Below are 21,335 nucleotides of genomic sequence, written 5' to 3'. Positions count from 1 at the left end.
GTAGAGACGACCTAGCCGGACCCCGCGTAGAGACGACCTAGCCGGACCGCGACCTAGCCGGACCGGACCTAGCCGGACCCTAGCCGGACCTGTGGAGACGACCTAGCCGGACCTGCGTGAGACTGCGACCTAGCCGGACCTGCGTAGAGACGACCTAGCCGGACCGCGACCTAGCCGGACCTGCGTAGAAACGACCTAGCCGGACCGCGACCTAGCCGGACCTGCGTAAAGACGACCTAGCCGGACCTGCGTAGAGACGACCTAGCCGGACCCGCGTAGAGACGACCTAGCCGGACCCGCGTAGAGACGACGTAGCCGGACCCGCGTAGAGACGACCTAGCCGGACCCGCGTAGAGACGACCTAGCCGGACCCGCGTAGAGAAGACCTAGCCGGACCCGCGTAGAGACGACCTAGCCGGACCGCGTAGAGACGACCTAGCCGGACCGCAACCTAGCCGGACCTGCGTAGAGACGACCTTGCCGGACCTGCGTAGAGACGACGTAGCCGGACCCGCGTAGAGACGACGTAGCCGGACCCGCGTAGAGACGACGTAGCCGGACCCGCGTAGAGACGACGTAGCCGGACCCGCGTAGAGACGACGTAGCCGGACCCGCGTAGAGACGACCTAGCCGGACCCGCGTAGAGACGACGTAGCCGGACCAGCGTAGAGACGACCTTGCCGGACCCGCGTAGAGACGACCTAGCCGGACCCGCGTAGAGACGACCTTGCCGGACCCGCGTAGAGACGCCCTAGCCGGACCCGCGTAGAGACGACCTAGCCGGACCGCGTAGAGACGACCTAGACGGACACACACGTTGCTGGAATGAACATCTGACTCACGATAGCATCAGCTGCAGCACACTGAGTATTGGAACAGTGGGACACTAAGTCCACATGAAAGTCGTGGTAGAATAGATCCAGAACAGTGGGACACTAAGTCGTGGTAGAATAGATCCAGAACAGTGGGACACTAAGTCCACATCAAAGTCGTGGTAGAATAGATCTTCAGAGCTAAATAAAACAAGACCTATATATCTGTCTGTCATCATAACGAACAGTAACCAGGCCATCTGACTCCCTAAATTTTATCAGCATATCGATTGCGCAACCAGGGGTGGTAAAACCTTGGATCATTGTTACTCTAACTTCCGCGACGCATATAAGGCCCTGCCCCGCCCCCCTTTCGGAAAAGCTGACCACGACTCCATTTTGCTGATCCATGCCTACAGACAGAAATTAAAACAAGAGGCTCCCACGCTGAGGTCTGTCCAACGCTGGTCAGACCAAGCTGACTCTACACTCCAAGACTGCTTCCATCACGTGGACTGGGACATGTTTCGTATTGCGTCAGATGGGAATATTGACGAATACGCTGATTCGGTGTGCGAGTTCATTAGAACGTGCGTCGAAGATGTCGTTCCCATAGCAACGATAAAAACATTCCCTAACCAGAAACCGTGGATTGATGGCAGCATTCGCGTGAAACTGAAAGCGCGAACCACTGCTTTTAATCAGGGCAAGGTGTCTGGCAACATGACTGAATACAAACAGTGCAGCTATTCCCTCCGTAAGGCTATCAAACAAGCTAAGCGTCAGTACAGAGACAAAGTGGAATCTCAATTCAATGGCTCAGACACAAGAGGCATGTGGCAGGGTCTACAGTCAATCACGGACTACAAGATGAAATCCAGCCCAGTCACGGACCAGGATGTCTTGCTCCCAGGCAGACTAAATAACTTTTTGCCCGCTTTGAGGACAATACAGTGCCACTGACACGGCCTGCAACGGAAACATGCAGTCTCTCCTTCACTGCAGCCGAGGTGAGTAAGACATTTAAACGTGTTAACCCTCGCAAGGCTGCAGGCCCAGACGGCATCCCCAGCCGCGCCCTCCGAGCATGCGCAGACCAGCTGGCCGGTGTGTTTACGGACATATTCAATCAATCCCTATACCAGTCTGCTGTTCCCACATGCTTCAAGAGGGCCACCATTGTTCCTGTTCCCAAGAAAGCTAAGGTAACTGAGCTAAACGACTACCGCCCCGTAGCACTCACTTCCGTCATCATGAAGTGCTTTGAGAGACTAGTCAAGGACCATATCACCTCCACCCTACCTGACACCCTAGACCCACTCCAATTTGCTTACCGCCCAAATAGGTCCACAGACGATGCAATCTCAACCACACTGCACACTGCCCTAACCCACCTGGACAAGAGGAATACCTATGTGAGAATGCTGTTCATCGACTACAGCTCGGCATTCAACACCATAGTACCCTCCAAGCTCGTCATCAAGCTCGAGACCCTGGGTCTCGACCCCGCCCTGTGCAACTGGGTACTGGACTTCCTGACGGGCCGCCCCCAGGTGGTGAGGGTAGGCAACAACATCTCCTCCCCGCTGATCCTCAACACGGGGCCCCACAAGGGTGCGTTCTGAGCCCTCTCCTGTACTCCCTGTTCACCCACGACTGCGTGGCCACGCACGCCTCCAACTCAATCATCAAGTTTGCGGACGACACAACAGTGGTAGGCTTGATTACCAACAACGACGAGATGGCCTACAGGGAGGAGGTGAGGGCCCTTGGAGTGTGGTGTCAGGAAAATAACCTCACACTCAACGTCAACAAAACTAAGGAGATGATTGTGGACTTCAGGAAACAGCAGAGGGAACACCCCTATCCACATCGATGGAACAGTAGTGGAGAGGGTAGCTAGTTTTAAGTTCCTCGGCATACACATCACAGACAAACTGAATTGGTCCACTCACACTGACAGCGTCGTGAAGAAGCGCAGCAGCGCCTATTCAACCTCAGGAGGCTGAAGAAATTCGGCTTGTCACCAAAAGCACTCACAAACTTCTACAGATGCACAATCGAGAGCATCCTGGCGGGCTGTATCACCGCCTGGTACGGCAACTGCTCCGCCCTCAACCGTAAGGCTCTCCAGAGGGTAGTGAGGACTGCACAACGCATCACCGGGGGCAAACTACCTGCCCTCCAGGACACCTACACCACCCGTTGTTACAGGAAGGCCATAAAGATCATCAAGGACATCAACCACCCGAACCACTGCCTGTTCACCCCGCTATCATCCAGAAGGCGAGGTCAGTACAGGTGCATCAAAGCTGGGACCGAGAGACTGAAAAACAGCTTCTATCTCAAGGCCATCAGACTGTTAAACAGCCACCACTAACATTGAGTGGCTGCTGCCAACACACTGTCATTGACACTGACCCAACTCCAGCCATTTTAATAATGGGAATTGATGGGAAATGATGTAAATATATCACTAGCCACTTTAAACAATGCTACCTTATATAATGTTACTTACCCTACATTATTCATCTCATATGCATATGTATATACTGTACTCTACAACATCGACTGCATCCTTATGTAACACATGTATCACTAGCCACTTTAACTATGCCACTTTGTTTACTTTGTCTACACTCATCTCATATGTATATACTGTACTCGATACCATCTACTGTATGCTGCTCTGTACCATCACTCATTCATATATCCTTATGTACATGTTCCTTATCCCCTTACACTGTGTATAAGACAGTAGTTTTGGAATTGTTAGTTAGATTACTTGTTGGTTATCACTGCATTGTCGGAACTAGAAGCACAAGCATTTCGCTACACTCGCATTAACATCTGCTAACCATGTGTATGTGACAAATAACATTTGATTTGATTTGATTTGTGGGCTACAGGACTGTGTTAGTTCACTGAGCTAAAGGCATTAGCTAGCTGGGAGAAGACTTAAGGGATAGTTTGGGATGTTGTTCATTGGTCCATAAAGGACTTCATACAAGGCCAGTGACTCTGGACTTTAACTTCTTGCTTCACCTGACGTTGGCCGGAGTTCGTTCCACAGGTCATAAAGTGAACTGGCCAGTCACCTGACAAATACATTTGATTTAATTTTTTTTGAAAACGTGAGATACTTTAATACGCTAGTCTGTTTCGTGTAAATATAATTTGATTGATTAGCCTAATATAATAGAATGTATTGATTGATTGACAGATCCTTCAGAGTCATGGAGGTGCAGACAGAATGATTCTACTGCTACAGATCTACCACGAGGAGGACCTAGCCTACCAGGACCTGGTCACCGTAGCAACCACCTTCTACCAGTACCTGCTGCAACCCTTCAGAGACATGAGAGAACTGGCAGGGCTCTACAAGATGGAGATACTAGTAGGTGGACACACACACACACACACACACACACACACACACACACACACACACACACACACACACACACACACACACACACACACACACACACACACACACACACACACACACACACACACACACACACACACACACACACACACACACACACCTCCCTTCTGAGACATGAGAGAACTGGCAGGGCTCTACCAGATGGAGATACTGGTAGGTGGAGAGACACACACACACACACTATGCCGACACACACTACGCCGACTCATACTACGCAGAAACCAACGCTCGTACACACACACACACCCCCTCCCTTCACACACACACACCCCACACACACACACTATGCCAACACACACTACGCTGACTCATACTACGCAGAAACCCATGCTCGTACACACACACACACACACACACACACACACACACACACACACACACACACACACACACACACACACACACACACACACACACACACACACACACCACTGGTTGGTTGTAATTTAGCGTGAACCAAGCTGAGTGAACGACACACACACCATCTGCTCACACACCATCTGCTCAGGAGTTTTTGATACAAGGTGGAATACAGCCAGAATCCAACTGCTCTGGTCTCTGTCACCAAGCTGAGGTCACAGACACATTTCACTCATTTAGAATTAAAGATATATGCTCTGGCCTCTATCACCAAGCTGAGGTCACAGACACATTTCACTCATTTAGAATTAAAGATATATGCTCTGGCCTCTGTCACCAAGCTGAGGTCACAGACACATTTCACTCATTTAGAATTAAAGATATATGCTCTGTCACATTCACAAAGTCAAATTAATCAACGTTTTGAATTCTATTATCATGTTCATGTCATTTTTGTGCCCAAATCAACTAATTTGTGAATACCGCTAATTTCTCTTTTTGAAACGTGAAGGGGAAAAGCTGTGTTGTTTCATCGTGGTTGTGAGACACCCGGACCTTCAGTGGTTTTGTCCTAAACCCTTATACAACATGTAAACAAAATTATGTGGACACCTTTTTAAATGAGCGGATTCTGGGATTTCAGCCACACCCATTGCTGACACGTGTATAAAAATCGAAAAACACACAGCCACGCAATCTCCATAGACAAACGTTGTCAGTAGAACGGCCTTACTGAACATCTGTGACTTTCAACGTGGCATGGTCATAGGATGCCACCTTTCCAACAAGTCAGTTCGTTAAAGGCCACCACAAGCTCACAGAACGGGACCGGTGAGTGCTGAAGCGCGGAAAAATCATCTGTCCTCGGTTGCAACACTCCACTACCAAGTTCCAAACTGCCTCTGGAAGCAACGTCGGCACAAGAACTGTTCGTCGGGAGATTAATGAAATGGGTTTCCATGGCCGAGCAGCCGCACACATAAGCCTAAGATCACAGTGGGTTAAGCCAAGCGTCGGCTGGAGGGGTGTAAAGCTCGCCGCCATTGGACTGTGGAGCCATGTTCCAACATCCAGTGGACTGAAGAGTGGAGCAGTAAGTGCCCACAGCAGCAATGTTCCAACATCCAGTGGAAAGCCTTCCCAGAAGAGTGGAGGCTGTTATAGCAGCAATGTTCCAACATCTAGTGGAAAGCTTTCCCAGAAGAGTGGAGGCTGTTATAGCAGCAATGTTCCAACATCTAGTGGAAAGCCTTCCCAGAAGAGTGGAGGCAATGTTATCTAGTGGAAAGCAGAAGAGTGGAGGCTGTTATAGCAGCAATGTTCCAACATCTAGTGGAAAGCTTTCCCAGAAGAGTGGAGGCTGTTATAGCAGCAATGTTCCAATCTATCTTTCCCAGAAGAGTGGAAAGCAGCAATGTTCCAACATCTAGTGGAAGCCTTCCCAGAAGAGTGGAGGCTGTTATAGCAGCAATGTTCCAACATCTAGTGGAAAGCCTTCCCAGAAGAGTGGAGGCTGTTATAGCAGCAAACGGGGGGACCAACTCCATATTAACGCCTATGATTTTGGAATGAGATGTTCAACGAGCAGGTGTCCACATACTTTTGACCATGTAATGTATGTCTGTGTCCCTCTTACTGCGTTTTAAACAGGCAGGCCAATGAATTGGTGACGCTGATCTGATCAGTAATAAAATAACAATTAATGAAAAGAATATTGGAAAATAATTGGTCTGCCTGTCTAAACACAGCCACAGAGTCCCTGGAGGAGGAGTTGGGTCCTAAACCCGATGTCGCTGTTCTAATCCCCCCTCCCTGATGTCGCTGTTCTAACCCCCCGATGTCGCTGTTCTAATCCCCCCGATGTCGCTGTTCTAACCCCCCTGATGTCGCTGTTCTAATCCCCCCCTGATGTCGCTGTTCTAATCCCCCCGATGTCGCTGTTCTGTCGCTGTTCTAATCCCCCGGTGTCGCTGTTCTAATCCCCCCCTGGTGTCGCTGTTCTAATCCCCCCCCTGGTGTCGCTGTTCTAATCCCCCCTGATGTCGCTGTTCTAATCCCCCTGGTGTCGCTGTTCTAATCCCCCTGATGTCGCTGTTCTAACCCCCCCATGTTGTCGCTGTTCTAACCCCCCTGATGTCGCTGTTCTAGTCCCCCCTGATGTCGCTGTTCTAACCCCCCCTGTTGTCGCTGTTCTAACCCCCTGATGTCGCTGTTCTAATCCCCCTGATGTCGCTGTTCTAATCCCCCTGATGTCGCTGTTCTAATCCCCCCCTGATGTCGCTGTTCTAACCCCCTCCCCCTGATGTCGCTGTTCTAATCCCCCCCCTGTTCTAACCCCCTCCCCCCCCCCCCCTGATGTCGCTGTTCTAATCCCCCTGTTCTAATCCCCCTGATGTCGTTGTTCTAACCCCCTCCCCTGATGTCGCTGTTCTAACCCCCTGATGTCGCTGTTCTAATCCCCCTGATGTCGCTGTTCTAATCCCCCTCCCCCCCCTGATGTCGTTGTTCTAACCCCCCTGATGTCGCTCCCCTGATGTCGCTGTTCTAATCCTCCCCTGATGTCGCTGTTCTAATCCCCCTGATGTCGCTGTTCTCCCCCCTGAATCCCCCCCCTGATGTCGCTGTTCTAATCCCCCCCTGATGTCGCTGTTCTAATCCCCCTGATGTCGCTGTTCTAATCCCCCGCTGATGTGTCGCTGTTCTAATCCCCCTGATGTCGCTGTCCCCCCTAATCCCCCCCTGATGTCGCTGTTCTAATCCCCCCCCTGATGTCGCTGTTCTAACCCCCTCCCCCCTGATGTCGCTGTTCTAACCCCCTCCCTCCCCTGATGTGTCGCTGTTCTAACCCCCTCCCCCTGATGTCGCTGTTCTAACCCCCTCCCTCCCCTGATGTCGCTGTTCTAACCCCCCTCCCTCCCCTGATGTCGCTGTTCTAACCCCCTCCCTCCCCTGATGTCGCTGTTCTAACCCCCCCCTCCCCTGATGTCGCTGTTCTAACCCCCTCCCTCCCCTGATGTCGCTGTTCTAACCCCCCCTCCCCTGATGTCGCTGTTCTAACCCCTCCCTCCCCTGATGTCGCTGTTCTAACCCCCTCCCCTGATGTCGCTGTTCTAACCCCCTCCCTCCCTCCCCTGATGTCGCTGTTCTAACCCCCTCCCTCCCCTGATGTCGCTGTTCTAACCCCTCCCTCCCCTGATGTCGCTGTTCTAACCCCCTCCCTCCCCTGATGTCGCTGTTCTAACCCCTCCCTGATGTCGCTGTTCTAACCCCCCTCCCCTGATGTCGCTGTTCTAACCCCTCCCTCCCCTGATGTCGCTGTTCTAACCCCCTCCCTCCCCTGATGTCGCTGTTCTAACCCCCCTCCCTCCCCTGATGTCGCTGTTCTAACCCCCCTCCCCTGATGTCGCTGTTCTAACCCCCCCCTCCCCTGATGTCGCTGTTCTATGATGTCGCTGTTCTAACCCCCTCCCTCCCCTGATGTCTAACCCCCTCCCTCCCCTGATGTCGCTGTTCTAACCCCCTCCCCCCTGATGTCGCTGTTCTAACCCCCCCTGATGTCCCCCCCCCTCCCCTGATGTCGCTGTTCTAACCCCCCCTCCCCTGATGTCGCTCCCCTCCCCTGATGTCGCTGTTCTAATCCCCCCTGATGTCGCTGTTCTAACCCCCTCCCCTGATGTTCTAACCCCCTCCCCTGATGTTTGCTGTTCTAATGTCGCTGTTCCCCCTCCCCTGATGTCTGCTAATCCCCCTGATGTCGCTGTTCTAACCCCTCCCTCCCCCCCTGATGTCGCTGTTCTAACCCCCTCCCTCCCCTGATGTCGCTGTTCTAACCCCTCCCTCCCCTGATGTCGCTGTTCTAACCCCCCCTCCCCTGATGTCGCTGTGATGTCGCTGTTCTAACCCCCTCCCCTGATGTCGCTGTTCTAACCCCCTCCCTCCCCTGATGTCGCTGTTCTAACCCCCTCCCCTGATGTCGCTGTTCTAACCCCCCCTCCCCTCCTGTTCTAACCCCCTGATGTCGCTGTTCTATGATGTCGCTGTTCTAACCCCCCCCCTGATGTCGCTGTTCTAACCCCCCCCTGATGTCGCTGTTCTAACCCCCCCTCCCCTGATGTCCCTAACCCCCTGATGTCGCTGTTCTAACCCCCCCCCTCCCCTGATGTCGCTGTTCTAACCCCCTCCCCTGATGTCTGTTCTGATGTCTGTTCTAACCCCCTCCCCTGATGTCGCTGTTCTAACCCCCTCCCTCCCCTGATGTCGCTGATGATGTCGCTGTTCTAACCCCCTCCCCTGATGTCGCTGTTCTAACCCCCCCCTCCCCTGATGTCGCTGTTCTAGAATGTAAAGCCTTTCTTCTGTTCTCTCCTCCCCTGATGCCCCTATCAGAAGTCTCTGGATGAGGAGGAGCTGTTCTAACCCCCTCCCTGGTCCTAAGAGGATAGCAGCATGTCTGGAGATGTCGCTGTTCTAATCCCCCTGATGGCAGATGGCTGTTCTAGAGTGGTTCTAGGAGGATGTCGCTGTTCTAGATGGATGTTCAGATGTCTCTAACTCCCTCCCCTGATGGCTGTTTCATCACATGTCAGTTCTACTTCCCCTGATGTCGCTGTTCTAAACATGTCGCTGTTAAAGCCCTTGGAGGTAGAGAACCCCCTCCCCTGATGAACCCCCCCTCCCTGATGTGCTATGAAGCATTAAGAGCCCCCCCTTATACCAGCTCTCCCAGACCCTCTCAGCTGTTCCCTCCCCCTGATATAGCAGCTCTCCCCTGATGTCGACCCTCCCCCTCAGCTGCCCCCCCTCCCTGATGTAGCAGTTCTAACCCCCTCCCCTGATGTCAGACCCTCTCATGCGCTGTTCTAACCCCCTCCCCTGATGTCGCTGTTCTAACCCCCCCCTGATGTCTGTTCTCCCCCCTCCCCTGATGTCAGACCCTCCCCCTCCCCTGATGTCTGTTCTAACTCCCCTGATGTCGCTGTTCTAACCCCCCTCCCCTGATGTCAGTTCTAACCCCCCCACAGACCCTCTCAGCTGTTCTAACCCCTCCCTGATGTCGCTGTTCTAACCCCTATGCAGCTCCCCTCCCCTGATGTCGCTGTTCTAGACCCTCTCAGTTCTGCCCCTATCAGAAGTCTCTGGATGAGGAGGAGCTGGGTCCTAAGAGGATCCAGTCTCCTCCATACAGGACATCACAGTCAGCTACTTCATAGAAACATCCAAAGCTATAGCAGCTCTCCACAGACCCTCTCAGCTGCCCTCCCTTATAGCAGCTCTCCACAGACCCTCTCAGCTGCCCTCCCTTATAGCAGCTCTCCACAGACCCTCTCAGCTGCCCTCCCTTATAGCAGCTCTCCAGCTGCCCTCCCTTATAGCAGCTCTCCCAGCTGCCCTGCCCTCCCTTATAGCAGCTCTCCACAGACCCTCTCAGCTGCCCTCCCTTATAGCAGCTCTCCACAGACCCTCTCAGCTGCCCTCCCTTATAGCAGCTCTCCACTGCCCTCCCTTAGACCTCCACAGACCCTCTCAGCTGCCCTCCCTTATAGCAGCTCTCCACAGACCCTCCCAGCTGCCCCCCCCTTATAGCAGCTCTCCACAGACCCTCTCAGCTGCCCTCCCTTATAGCAGCTCTCCACAGACCCTCTCAGCTGCCCTCCCTTATAGCAGCTCTCCACAGACCCTCTCAGCTGCCCCCCTTATAGCAGCTCTCCACAGACCCTCTCAGCTGCCCTCCCTTATAGCAGCTCTCCACAGACCCTCTCAGCTGCCCCCCTTATAGCAGCTCTCCACAGACCCTCTCAGCTGCCCCCCTTAGAGCAGCTCTCCAGACCCTCTCAGCTGCCCTCCCTTTTAGAGCAGCTCTCCAGACCCCCTCAGCTGCCCCCTTTAGAGCAGCTCTCCAGACCCCCTCAGCTGCCCCCCTCCTCAGGGGAAACCTTGTGCCAAATGAACCCGACTGTGTGGTTGATCTGTGTGACCAGGTATGCTGCGTGTGATGGGGGAGGATAAGCGTGGTTTTGGTCAGGCCTCCTGGGCCTCAGCAGCTCCTAGACTGGAGAAGCTGCGTTTCCTGCTGGCTAAAGAGACCCTGCAACACATGAGAGCAACTGAGATGTGTCTGCACCGCAAGAAACACACCATCAGAGAGAAGGTAGTGTGTGTGTGTGTGTGTGTGTGTGTGTGTGTGTGTGTGTGTGTGTGTGTGTGTGTGTGTGTGTGTGTTAAAAGGCCATTCTCTGGATTGGTATTCCTATCTGATCAGATTCCCTGTGTGTAGCTCTGTCTGTAGCTCTGTCTGTAGATGTGTCTGTAGTGTGTCTGTGTGTGCTCTGTGTGTGTTTTTTAAGGCTGTGTGTGTCTGTGTGTCTGTCTGTAGTGTGTTTTAGCTGGCCTGTCTCTCTGTCGGGTAGCTCTGTCTGTAGATGTGTCTGTAGCTCTGTCTGTAGATGTGTCTGTAGCTCTGTCTGTAGATGTGTCTGTAGCTCTGTCTGTAGCTCTGTCTCTTGTAGCTCTGTCTGTAGATGTGTCTGTAGCTGTAGCTCTGTCTGTAGCTCTGTCGGGTAGCTCTGTCTGTAGCTCTGTTTTTTAGCTCTGTCTGTAGATGTGTCTGTAGCTGTAGCTCTGTCTGTAGCTCTGTCGGGTAGCTCTGTCTGTAGATGTGTCTGTAGCTGTAGCTCTGTCTGTAGCTGTAGCTCTGTCTGTAGATGTGTCTGTAGCTGTAGCTCTGTCTGTAGCTGTAGCTCTGTCTGTAGATGTGTCTGTAGCTGTAGCTCTGTCTGTAGCTCTGTCGGGTAGCTCTGTCTGTAGATGTGTCTGTAGCTCTGTCGCTCTCTCTTTCCGGTTCTTTGATCTTTCTATAGAGCTGAGTGTGAACAGAGAATTCCCCAGACAGACAGACAGACAGACAGACAGACAGACAGACAGACAGACAGACAGACAGACAGACAGACAGACAGACAGACAGACAGACAGACAGACAGACAGACAGACAGACAGACAGACAGACAGACAGACAGACAGACAGACAGACAGACAGACAGACAGACAGACAGACAGACAGACAGACAGACAGACAGACAGACAGACAGACAGACAGAAAGACAGCTACCCCTCCAGCTGTATGTCTACGTGTGTCAACTACCAACACCAGTCTGGGTTCTGAACATCTCACAACTCTAGGAACAAGAAAATAGCATCTCAACTTTCAGAACTCTATGTTTCTTAAATGGGAAAATAGAACTGTTTTTTTTCCATTTCCTGAAAAGTTTATCTTTTGGAGATCAGAGCTTTTCATCCAACATCGATATGCAGAAACATACCGTGGGGCAAAAAAGTATTTAGTCAGCCACCAATTGTGCAAGTTCTCCCACTTAAAAAGATGAGAGAGACCTGTAATTTTCATCATAGGTACACTTCAACTATGACAGACAAAATGAGAAGGAAAAAAATCCAGAAAATCACATTGTAGGGTTTTTAATGAATTTTTTTGCAAATTATGGTGGAAAATAAGTATTTGGTCAATAACAAAAATTTATCTCAATACTTTGTTATATACCCTTTGTTGGCAATGACAGAGGTCAAAAGTTTTCTGTAAGTCTTCACAAGGTTTTCACACACTGTTGCTGGTATTCTGGCCCATTCCTCCATGCAGATCTCCTCTAGAGCAGTGATGTTTTGGGGCTGTTGCTGGGCAACACGGACTTTCAACTCCCTCCAAAGTTTTTCTATGGGGTTGAGATCTGGAGACTGGCTAGGCCACTCCAGGACCTTGAAATGTTTCATATGAAGCCACTCCTTCGTTGCCCGGGCGGTGTGTTTGGGATCATTGTCATGCTGAAAGACCCAGCCACGTTTCATCTTCAATGCTCTTGCTGATGGAAGGAGGTTTTCACTCAAAATCTCACGATACATGGCCCCATTCATTCTTTCCTTTACACGGATCAGTCGTCCTGGTCCCTTTGCAGAAAAACAGCCCCAAAGCATGATGTTTCCACCCCCATGCTTCACAGTAGGTATGGTGTTCTTTGGATGCAACTCAGCATTTTTTGTCCTCTAAACACGACGAGTTGAGTTTATACCAAAAAGTTATATTTTGGTTTCATCTGACCATATGACATTCTCCCAATCTTCTTCTGGATCATCCAAATGCTCTTTAGCAAACCTCAGACGGGCCTGGACATGTACTGGCTTAAGCAGGGGGACACGTCTGGCACTGCAGGATTTGAGTCCCTGGTGGCGTAGTGTGTTACTGATGGTAGGCTTTGTTACTTTGGTCCCAGCTCTCTGTAGGTCATTCACTAGGTCCCCCCCGTGTGGTTCTGGGATTTTTTTTGCTGGAGTGGTTATAACCATAGTGTTCTATATTGTATCCTAGATGGGAGGTCTGTCTGGCCAGGACCAGAGAGGACCAGAGACAATCTAGAGCTTCAGTACCCTGTTATGTAGTGTTATAACCATACTGGAGTGGTTATAACCAGTGTTCTATATTGTATCCTAGACTTATGTACTGTTATAACCATACTGGAGTGTTTATAACATAGTGTTCTATATTGTATCCTAGACTTATGTAGTGTTATAACCATACTGGAGCTGTTATAACCATAGTGTTCTATATTGTATCCTAGATGGGAGGTCTGTCTGGCCAGGACCAGAGGGGACCAGAGACTGTAGATAACCTAGAGCTTCAGTACTACGAGGCTCAGCTAGAACTCTACGATGTCAAGTTTGAGATCCTCAAGAACGAAGAGCTTCTATTGGTCGCTCAGATCGACACCCTGCGACGCCAGATCAAAGGTAAGTTACACACACACACACACACACACACACACACACACACACACACACACACACACACACACACACACACACACACACACACACACACACACACACACACACACACACACACACACACACACACACAGAGATCTATACATTTAGATTTTTCAAAATGCAATACAAAATGCTCAAAGTTTTTTTCAAATGACTCTGAAGATGCCAGTCTCGCAGTCCGACCAGTTGACATCAGATTTCTGTGGGTCGAGGAGAGCAGCGTGGCTTCCTCTACTGTCCCTAGATAGAGATCTACTTCTGCTGTGTCACTGGATGACAAATCATGTCACAAAAGCAGATTTTCTGCATGTGAATTCCTTAATTACTGTCCATGGGGAAAATACTGTTTGTTTCCAAGGGTGTGTGTGTGTGTTTCTGTCTGCCATCCTTGGCAGGGCTTCGAGTACTTGGCTCTAGAGTCTAGATGTATTTTTATAACATGAGAGAGGAAGGCAGCAACCCCCTACCACTTCATTGTTCTTCCCGATGAAAAGAGAGAGAAAGCAAAGGAAAAGAGGAGGGTGAAAGAGTGGGAGCAAAATAGAGAGAGGAGCGATAGAGGGGGAAGGAGAGACAGGAGGGGGGGTGAGTGAAGGAGCGACATTGGGGTGAGGGAGAGAAGGAGCGATAGAGGAGGAGGGGGGGAGGGAGAGAAGGAGCGACAGGAAGGAGTGCGGGGGAGAGAGAGAAGGAGCGACAGGAAGGAGTGCGGGGGAGGGAGAGAAGGAGCGACAGGAAGGAGTGCGGGGGAGGGAGAGAAGGAGCGATAGGAAGGAGGAGGGGGAGGGAGAGAAGGAGCGACAGGGAGGAGTGCGGGGGAGGGAGAAAAGGAGCGATAGGAGGAGGGGGGGAGGGAGAGAAGGAGCGACAGGGAGGAGTGCGGGGGAGGGAGAGAAGGAGCGATGGAGGAGGAGGGGGAGAGAAGGAGCGACAGGGAGAAGTGCGGGGGAGGGAGAGAAGGAGCGATAGGGGGAGGGGGGGGAGGGAGAGAAGGAGCGGGAGAGGGGGGGAGGGAGAGAAGGAGCGACAGGGGGAGTGCGGGGGAGGGAGAGAAGGAGCGATAGGAGGAGGGGGAGGGAGAGAAGGAGCGACAGGGAGGGGTGCGGGGGAGGGAGAGAAGGAGCGATAGGGGGGCGGGGAGGGAGAGAAGGAGCGACAGGGAGGAGTGCGGGGGGGAGGGAGAGAAGGAGCGATAGGAGGAGGGGGAGGGAGAGAAGGAGCGACAGGGAGGAGTGCGGGGGAGGGAGAGAAGGAGCGATAGGAGGAGGGGGAGGGAGAGAAGGAGCGATAGGGGGAGGGAGAGAGGAGCGACAGGGAGAAGTGGGGGGAGGGAGAGAAGGGAGCGAGGGGTGCAGGAGGGGGAGGGAGAGAAGGAGCGACAGGGAGGAGTGCGGGGGAGGGAGAGAAGGAGCGATAGGAGGAGGGGGAGGGAGAGAAGGAGCGACAGGGGGAGTGCGGGGGAGGGAGAGAAGGAGCGACAGGGAGGAGGCGGGAGGAGGGAGAGAAGGAGGATAGGAGGAGGGGGGGGAGAGAAGGAGCGATAGGGGGAGGGAGAGAAGGAGCGTCAGGGAGAAGTGCGGGGGAGGGGAGAGAAGGAGCGATAGGAGGAGGGGGAGGGAGAGAAGGAGCGACAGTGGGGAGTGCGGGGGAGGGAGAGAAGGAGCGATAGGAGGAGGGGGAGGGAGAGAAGGAGCGACAGTGGGGAGTGCGGGGGAGGGAGAGAAGGAGCGACAGGGAGGAGTGCGGGGGAGGAAGGGAGAGGAGGAGGACAGTGGGGGGAGGGGAGAGAAGGAGCGACAGTGGGGGGAGGGAGAGAAGGAGCGATAGGAGGGGGGGGAGGGAGAGAAGGAGCGACAGTGGGGGAGTGCGGGGGAGGGAGAGAAGGAGCGACAGGAGGAGTGGGGGGGAGGGAGAGAAGGAGCGACAGTGGGGAGGGGGGGAGGGAGAGAAGGAGCGACAGGGAGAAGTGCGGGGGAGGGAGAGAAGGAGCGACAGTGGGGGGGGAGGGAGAGAAGGAGCGACAGTGGGGGGAGGGAGAGAAGGAGCGACAGGGAGGAGTGCGGGGGAGGGAGAGAAGGAGCGATAGGGGGGGAGGGAGAGAAGGAGCGACAGGGAGAAGTGCGGGTGGAGGGAGAGAAGGAGCGATAGGAGGAGGGGGGAAGAGAAGGAGCGACAGTGGGGAGTGTGGGGGAGGGAGAGAGCGGTGGGGAGGAGTGTAGGGGGAGGGGGAGAAGGAGAGCTGCAGAGGAGGAAGGAGTGACAGTGGGGGGAGGGAGGGAGAGATGGAGCAACAGAGTGGGGGGAGGTGGTGAGAGACAGACAGAAGGAGCGACAGAGAGAGGAGTGCGGGGGGAGGGAGAGGGGGAGAAAGGAGAGGAAGGAGAGATGGGAAGCGACAGATGTCTGCTAATCAGATCAGGAGGTGGTGTGTTATGGTGTGTGTTTCAGAGCTGAAAGAGGAGATGGTGTGTGTTTCAGAGCTGAAAGAGGAGATGGTGTGTGTTTCAGAGCTGAAAGAGGAGATGGTGTGTGTTTCAGAGCTGAAAGAGGAGATGGTGTGTGTTTCAGAGCTGAAAGAGGAGATGGTGTGTTATGTTGTGTGTTTCAGAGCTGAAAGAGGTGGTGTATTATGGTGTGTTTCAGAGCTGAAAGAGGAGGTGGTGTGTGTTTCAGAGCTGAAAGAGGAGGTGGTGTGTTATGGTGTGTGTTTCAGAGCTGAAAGAGGAGGTGGTGTGTTATGGTGTGTGTTTCAGAGCTGAAAGAGGAGATGGTGTGTGTTTCAGAGCTGAAAGAGGAGGTGGTGTGTTATGGTGTGTGTTTCAGAGCTGAAAGAGGAGATGGTGTGTGTTTCAGAGCTGAAAGAGGAGATGGTGTGTGTTTCAGAGCTGAAAGAGGAGGTGGTGTGTTATGGTGTGTGTTTCAGAGCTGAAAGAGGAGGTGGTGTATTATGATGTGTGTGAGGATCCAGAGGAGCTCCAAAGCCTATCACAGACAGCTGCACCTTTAGACCCCACCCACTCACCTGTCAATCACCTGGGGCGACGCCTACAGCAGCTGGAAGCCAAGAGAGGGAACATCTGTGCCCGCCGCGCATACCTCCGCAACAAGAAGGTACCCTGGGGGGTTTGTGTTTGAACCTACCTCCACAGTGTTTGTGTTTGAACCTACCTCCACAGTGAGAAGGTACCAGGGGGTGTATTAACCTACCTCTACAGTAAGAAGGTACCAGGGGGTGTGTGTTAACCTACCTCTACAGTAAGAAGGTACCAGGGGGTGTGTGTTAACCTACCTCCACAGTGAGAAGGTACCAGGGGGTGTGTGTTAACCTACCTCTACAGTAAGAAGGTACCAGGGGGTGTGTGTTAACCTACCTCTACAGTAAGAAGGTACCAGGGGTGTGTGTTAACCTACCTCCACAGTGAGATGGTACCAGGGGGTGTGTGTTAACCTACCTCCACAGTGAGAAGGTACCAGGGGGTGTGTGTTAACCTACCTCCACAGCGAGAAGGTACCAGGGGTGTGTGTTAACCTACCTCCACAGTGAGAAGGTACCAGGGGTGTGTGTTAACCTACCTCCAACCCAGGGGTGTGTGTTAACCTCCACAGTGAGAAGGTACCAGGGGTGTGTGTTAACCTACCTCCACAGTGAGAAGGTACCAGGGGGGTGTGTGTTAACCTACCTCCACAGTGAGAAGGTACCAGGGGGTGTGTGTTAACCTACCTCCACAGGGGTGTGTGTTAACCTACCTCCACAGAGAAGGTACCAGGGGTGTGTGTTAACCTACCTCCACAGTGAGAAGGTGCCAGGGGTGTGTGTTAACCTACCTCCACAGTGAGAAGGTACCAGGGGTGTGTGTTAACCTACCTCCACAGTGAAGGTGCCAGGGGGTGTGTGTTAACCTACCTCCACAGTGAGAAGGTACCAGGGGGTGTGTGTTAACCTACCTCTACAGTGAGAAGGTACCAGGGGGTGTGCCCCTTCCTGACAAACCTGTAATAAAGTTCCTCCTAAACATTTAGACTGTTCTATCTTAACGCCTCATGTGTTGTAATGTGGTGGCTGTTGTGTGTAACGTGGTGTCTGTTGTGTGTAACGTGGTGTCTGTTGTGTTGTAACGTGGTGTCTGTTGTGTGTAACGTGGTGTCTGTTGTGTGTGTCGTGGTGTCTGTTGTGTTGTAACGTGGTGTCTGTTGTGTGTAACGTGGTGTCTGTTGTGTGTAACGTGGTGTCTGTGTGTGTGTAACTGTGTGTGTGTGTGTGTGTGTGTGTGTGTGTGTGTGTGTGTGTGTGTCGGTGTGTGTAACATGGTTTGTGTGGGTGTGTGTAACATGGTGTGTGGTGTTACAGGATCAGTGTGTGGAGGCTAACGAGCAGAAGCACCGTCTGGCCCAGCACAGCTCCACTCACTTTACCCAGCACCACGGAGTAGCCCTGGTGAGTTACCATGACAACATGCACACACGCTCTTAAAGGATCCCTTTACCCAGCACCACAGAGTAGGCCTGGTGAGTTACCATAGTAACGAAGGCAAACCCACCCACGGAAACACCCACACTGGAGACACCATCCTCAGTTTACATGATCTCTCTTTCTCTGTCTCTCTCTCTCTCTCTCTCTCTCTCTGTCTCTCTCTCTCTCTCTGTGTCTCTCTCTCTCTCTCTCTCTCTCTCTCTCTCTCTCTCTCTCTCTCTCTCTCTCTCTGTCTCTCTCTCTGTCTCTGTCTCTGTCTCTGTCTCTGTCTCTGTCTCTGTCTCTGTCTCTGTCTCTGTCTCTGTCTCTCTCTCTCTCTCTCTCTCTCTCTCTGTCTCTCTCTCTCTCTCTCTCTCTCTCTCTCTCTCTCTCTCTCTCTCTCTCTCTCTCTCTCTCTCTCTCTCTCTCTCTCTCTCTCTCTCTCTCTCTCTCTCTCTCTCTCTCTCTCTCTCTCTCTCTCTCTCTCTCTGTCTCTACTATAGCTACCTAGAATGTTCCTAAAGCAGTGAGGTAACTATCTCAGTTGATTCCACCAGTCTTGTCTTATTTCCCTCCAGAAGAGAGAGAAGAGGAGAGAGGATGAAGAGAGGAGGAAGGAGTGGATGGACCAGGAGAGAGAGAGAACCCTGAGCAGACTCCGCTCCTTCAGAGAGGTAATCAGTCAACCCATCACTTATCCTCTCATGGGTGGAGGGACTAAAGGAAGATGGGAAGGATGTGTTGCTGAAGTGTTTTCCTGCTGTCTTTCCTGTAGAAGCGACAGGGAAGTTACGTCCTGAAGACTCCACGATCCAAGATGGCTGCCAGGGAGCCGCAGTGTTCCGACCTCTCCCAGCCTCTGTCAATCATTAGCATCGGCCCCTCCCCTTCATCTAATGGGGCCGCCCCCAGAAAGACCCCCAGGAAACTCAAACCTAAAGACATCCCCATCCAAATCTTCACTCCTCCTCTCCCTCCTCCTTCGCCTCTGCCAACTACACCTCCCACTACAGCTGTACCCCCACCTCAGACCTCCTCTCCTCCTCCTCCTCCCCCTCCTCCTCCCCCTCCCCTACCCCCACCTCCTCCCCCGCCACCCCTCCCTGCCCTCACCCCCTGTAAGACAGAGGTAGGGGACTCCCCCATGCCTCTCAGTGAGAGAGAGGCCACACCCTTCCCTGCCAAAATGACCCTGAAGCAGAACCTAGGTGAGAATGATTCACCTTCCAGTGCCGGTCTGTTTCTGATGCAGTAGCTACTTGTCCCGACTCATTATCTCTCCTACTGTTGTGAAAAGGGAAACTCTCTGTCTTCTACAAGTTTCTACTGTAGCTGCACCTTGTGACAGCTCTCTTGACAGCTTCTACTCTCTTTCCATATCTGCTCTCTCTCGTTTCTCTCTCTCCCAACTTTCTTTCCCTACTTCTTCTCTCTCTCGTTTCTCTCTCCCACCTTTCTTCCCCTACTTCTTCTCTCTCTCGTTTCTCTCTCTCTCGTTTCTCTCTCTCCTACCTTTCTTCCCCTTCCCCCCCCCCCCCTCTCTCGTTTCTCTCTCTCTCTCTCATTTCTCTCTCTCTCGTTTCTCTCTCTCTCGTTTCTCTCTCTCCCCCTCTCTCTCGTTTCTCTCTCTCTCTCTCTCGTTCTCTCTCTCTCGTTCTCTCTCTCTCTTTCTCTCTCTCTCTCTCTCTCTCTCTTTCTCTCTCTCCCCCCCTCTCTCTCTCTCTCTCTCTCTCTCTCCCCCTCTCTCTCTCTCTCTCTCTCTCTCTCTCTCTCCCCCTCTCTCTCTCTCTCTCTCTCTCCCTCTCTCTCTCTCTCTCTCTCTCTCTCTCTCTCTCTCTCTCTCTCTCTCTCTCTCTCTCTCTCCCCCCTCTCTCTCTTTCTCTCTCTCTCTTCCCCCTCTCTTTCTCTCTCTCTCTCTCTCGTTTCTCTCTCTCTCGTTTCTCTCTCTCTGTCTCTCTCTCTCTCTCCTTTCTCTCTCTCCCACCTGTCTTCCCCTGCTCCTTCTCCCTCCAGGTTCTATGGACGAGGTGTTGGCATCATTACAGCGTGGTCAGGTCAGGCTGCGTCGTGTCCAGCCCCTTGCCCCTCCTGGTCCCGGCCTGGCGCCCTCCGGTGGCGACCTCAGGGATAACATCATGTCTGCCATCAGACTTGTCTTCCCCTGGGTCAAACTACGCAAGGTCAGCATCAGGCATCACAATGTGCAGGAGTTAGCCATGAAGCTATGTTACATCACATTACTGACAATGTGCAGGAGTTAGCCATGAAGCTGTTACATTACATTACTGACAATGTGCAGGAGTTAGCCATGAAGCTATGTTACATCCCTTTAATGACAATGTGCAGGAGTTAGCCATGAAGCTGTTACATTACATTACTGACAATGTGCAGGAGTTAGCCATGAAGCTATGTTACATCACATTACTGACAATGTGCAGGAGTTAGCCATGAAGCTATGTTACATTAATGACAATGTGCAGGAGTTAGCCATGAAGCTATGTTACATTAATGACAATGTGCAGGAGTTAGCCATGAAGCTATGTTACATTAATGACAATGTGCAGGAGTTAGTCATGAAGCTATGTTACATTAATGACAATGTGCAGGAGTTAGCCATGAAGCTATGTTACATTAATGACAATGTGCAGGAGTTAGCCATGAAGCTATGTTACATTAATGACAATGTGCAGGAGTTAGCCATGAAGCTATGTTACATTACATTACTGACAATGTGCAGGAGTTAGCCATGAAGCTATGTTACATTAATGACAATGTGCAGGAGTTAGCCATGAAGCTGTTACATTACATTACTGACAATGTGCAGGAGTTAGTCATGAAGCTGTTACATTACATTACTGACAATGTGCAGGAGTTAGTCATGAAGCTGTTACATTACATTACTGACAATGTGCAGGAGTTAGCCATGAAGCTACATAATGGCTCAATAAGTGACTTAAAAAAAGAAATGTTTGGAAAGATCACGGCATAAATAATTGTTCAAGTTGAACTTTCTTGATGAGCCAGAATATAAACTTATTTCTGAATGTGACCTGCTCTGTGTCCACCACCCTCTACATGACTTCTATAGGAACCCCTCTGGACCGATTACACCCCCTGCTACATGACTTCTATAGGAACCCCTCTGGACCGATTACACCCCCTGCTACATAACTTCTATAGGAACCCCTCTGGACCGATTACACCCCCTGCTACATGACTTCTATAGGAACCCCTCTGGACCGATTACACCCCCTGCTGACATAGGAACCCCTTCACCCCCTGATACATGACTTCTATAGAACCCCTCTGGACCGATTACACCCCCTGCTACATAACTTCTATAGGAACCCCTCTGGACCGATTACACCCACTGCTACATAACTTCTATAGGAACCCCCGATCTGGACTTCGGATTACCCCTCTGGACCCCCAC

General features: G+C 52.0%; 1 protein-coding gene across 1 annotated transcript; it reads left to right on the top strand.

The window, feature by feature from the left end:
- Positions 1 to 4,007: 4,007 nt before the first annotated feature.
- On the top strand, positions 4,008 to 20,052 carry LOC124019697 (WASP homolog-associated protein with actin, membranes and microtubules-like; the record flags this gene model as incomplete). The annotated part of the gene is made up of 10 exons (XM_046335107.1): positions 4,008 to 4,209; positions 9,753 to 9,817; positions 10,323 to 10,561; positions 10,602 to 10,771; positions 13,245 to 13,413; positions 16,376 to 16,563; positions 17,801 to 17,887; positions 18,481 to 18,576; positions 18,678 to 19,110; positions 19,916 to 20,052. Coding segments are annotated over exons 1-10 (1,728 nt in total), but the record flags the coding sequence as incomplete, so codon positions are not given.
- Positions 20,053 to 21,335: the final 1,283 nt, after the last annotated feature.

This window comes from Oncorhynchus gorbuscha, unplaced genomic scaffold (assembly GCF_021184085.1).
Source record: "Oncorhynchus gorbuscha isolate QuinsamMale2020 ecotype Even-year unplaced genomic scaffold, OgorEven_v1.0 Un_scaffold_655, whole genome shotgun sequence".
Classification (NCBI taxonomy): domain Eukaryota; kingdom Metazoa; phylum Chordata; class Actinopteri; order Salmoniformes; family Salmonidae; genus Oncorhynchus; species Oncorhynchus gorbuscha.
The sequence above is the reverse complement of the archived record's forward strand: the minus strand, read 5'-3'. Positions and strand labels throughout refer to the sequence as shown.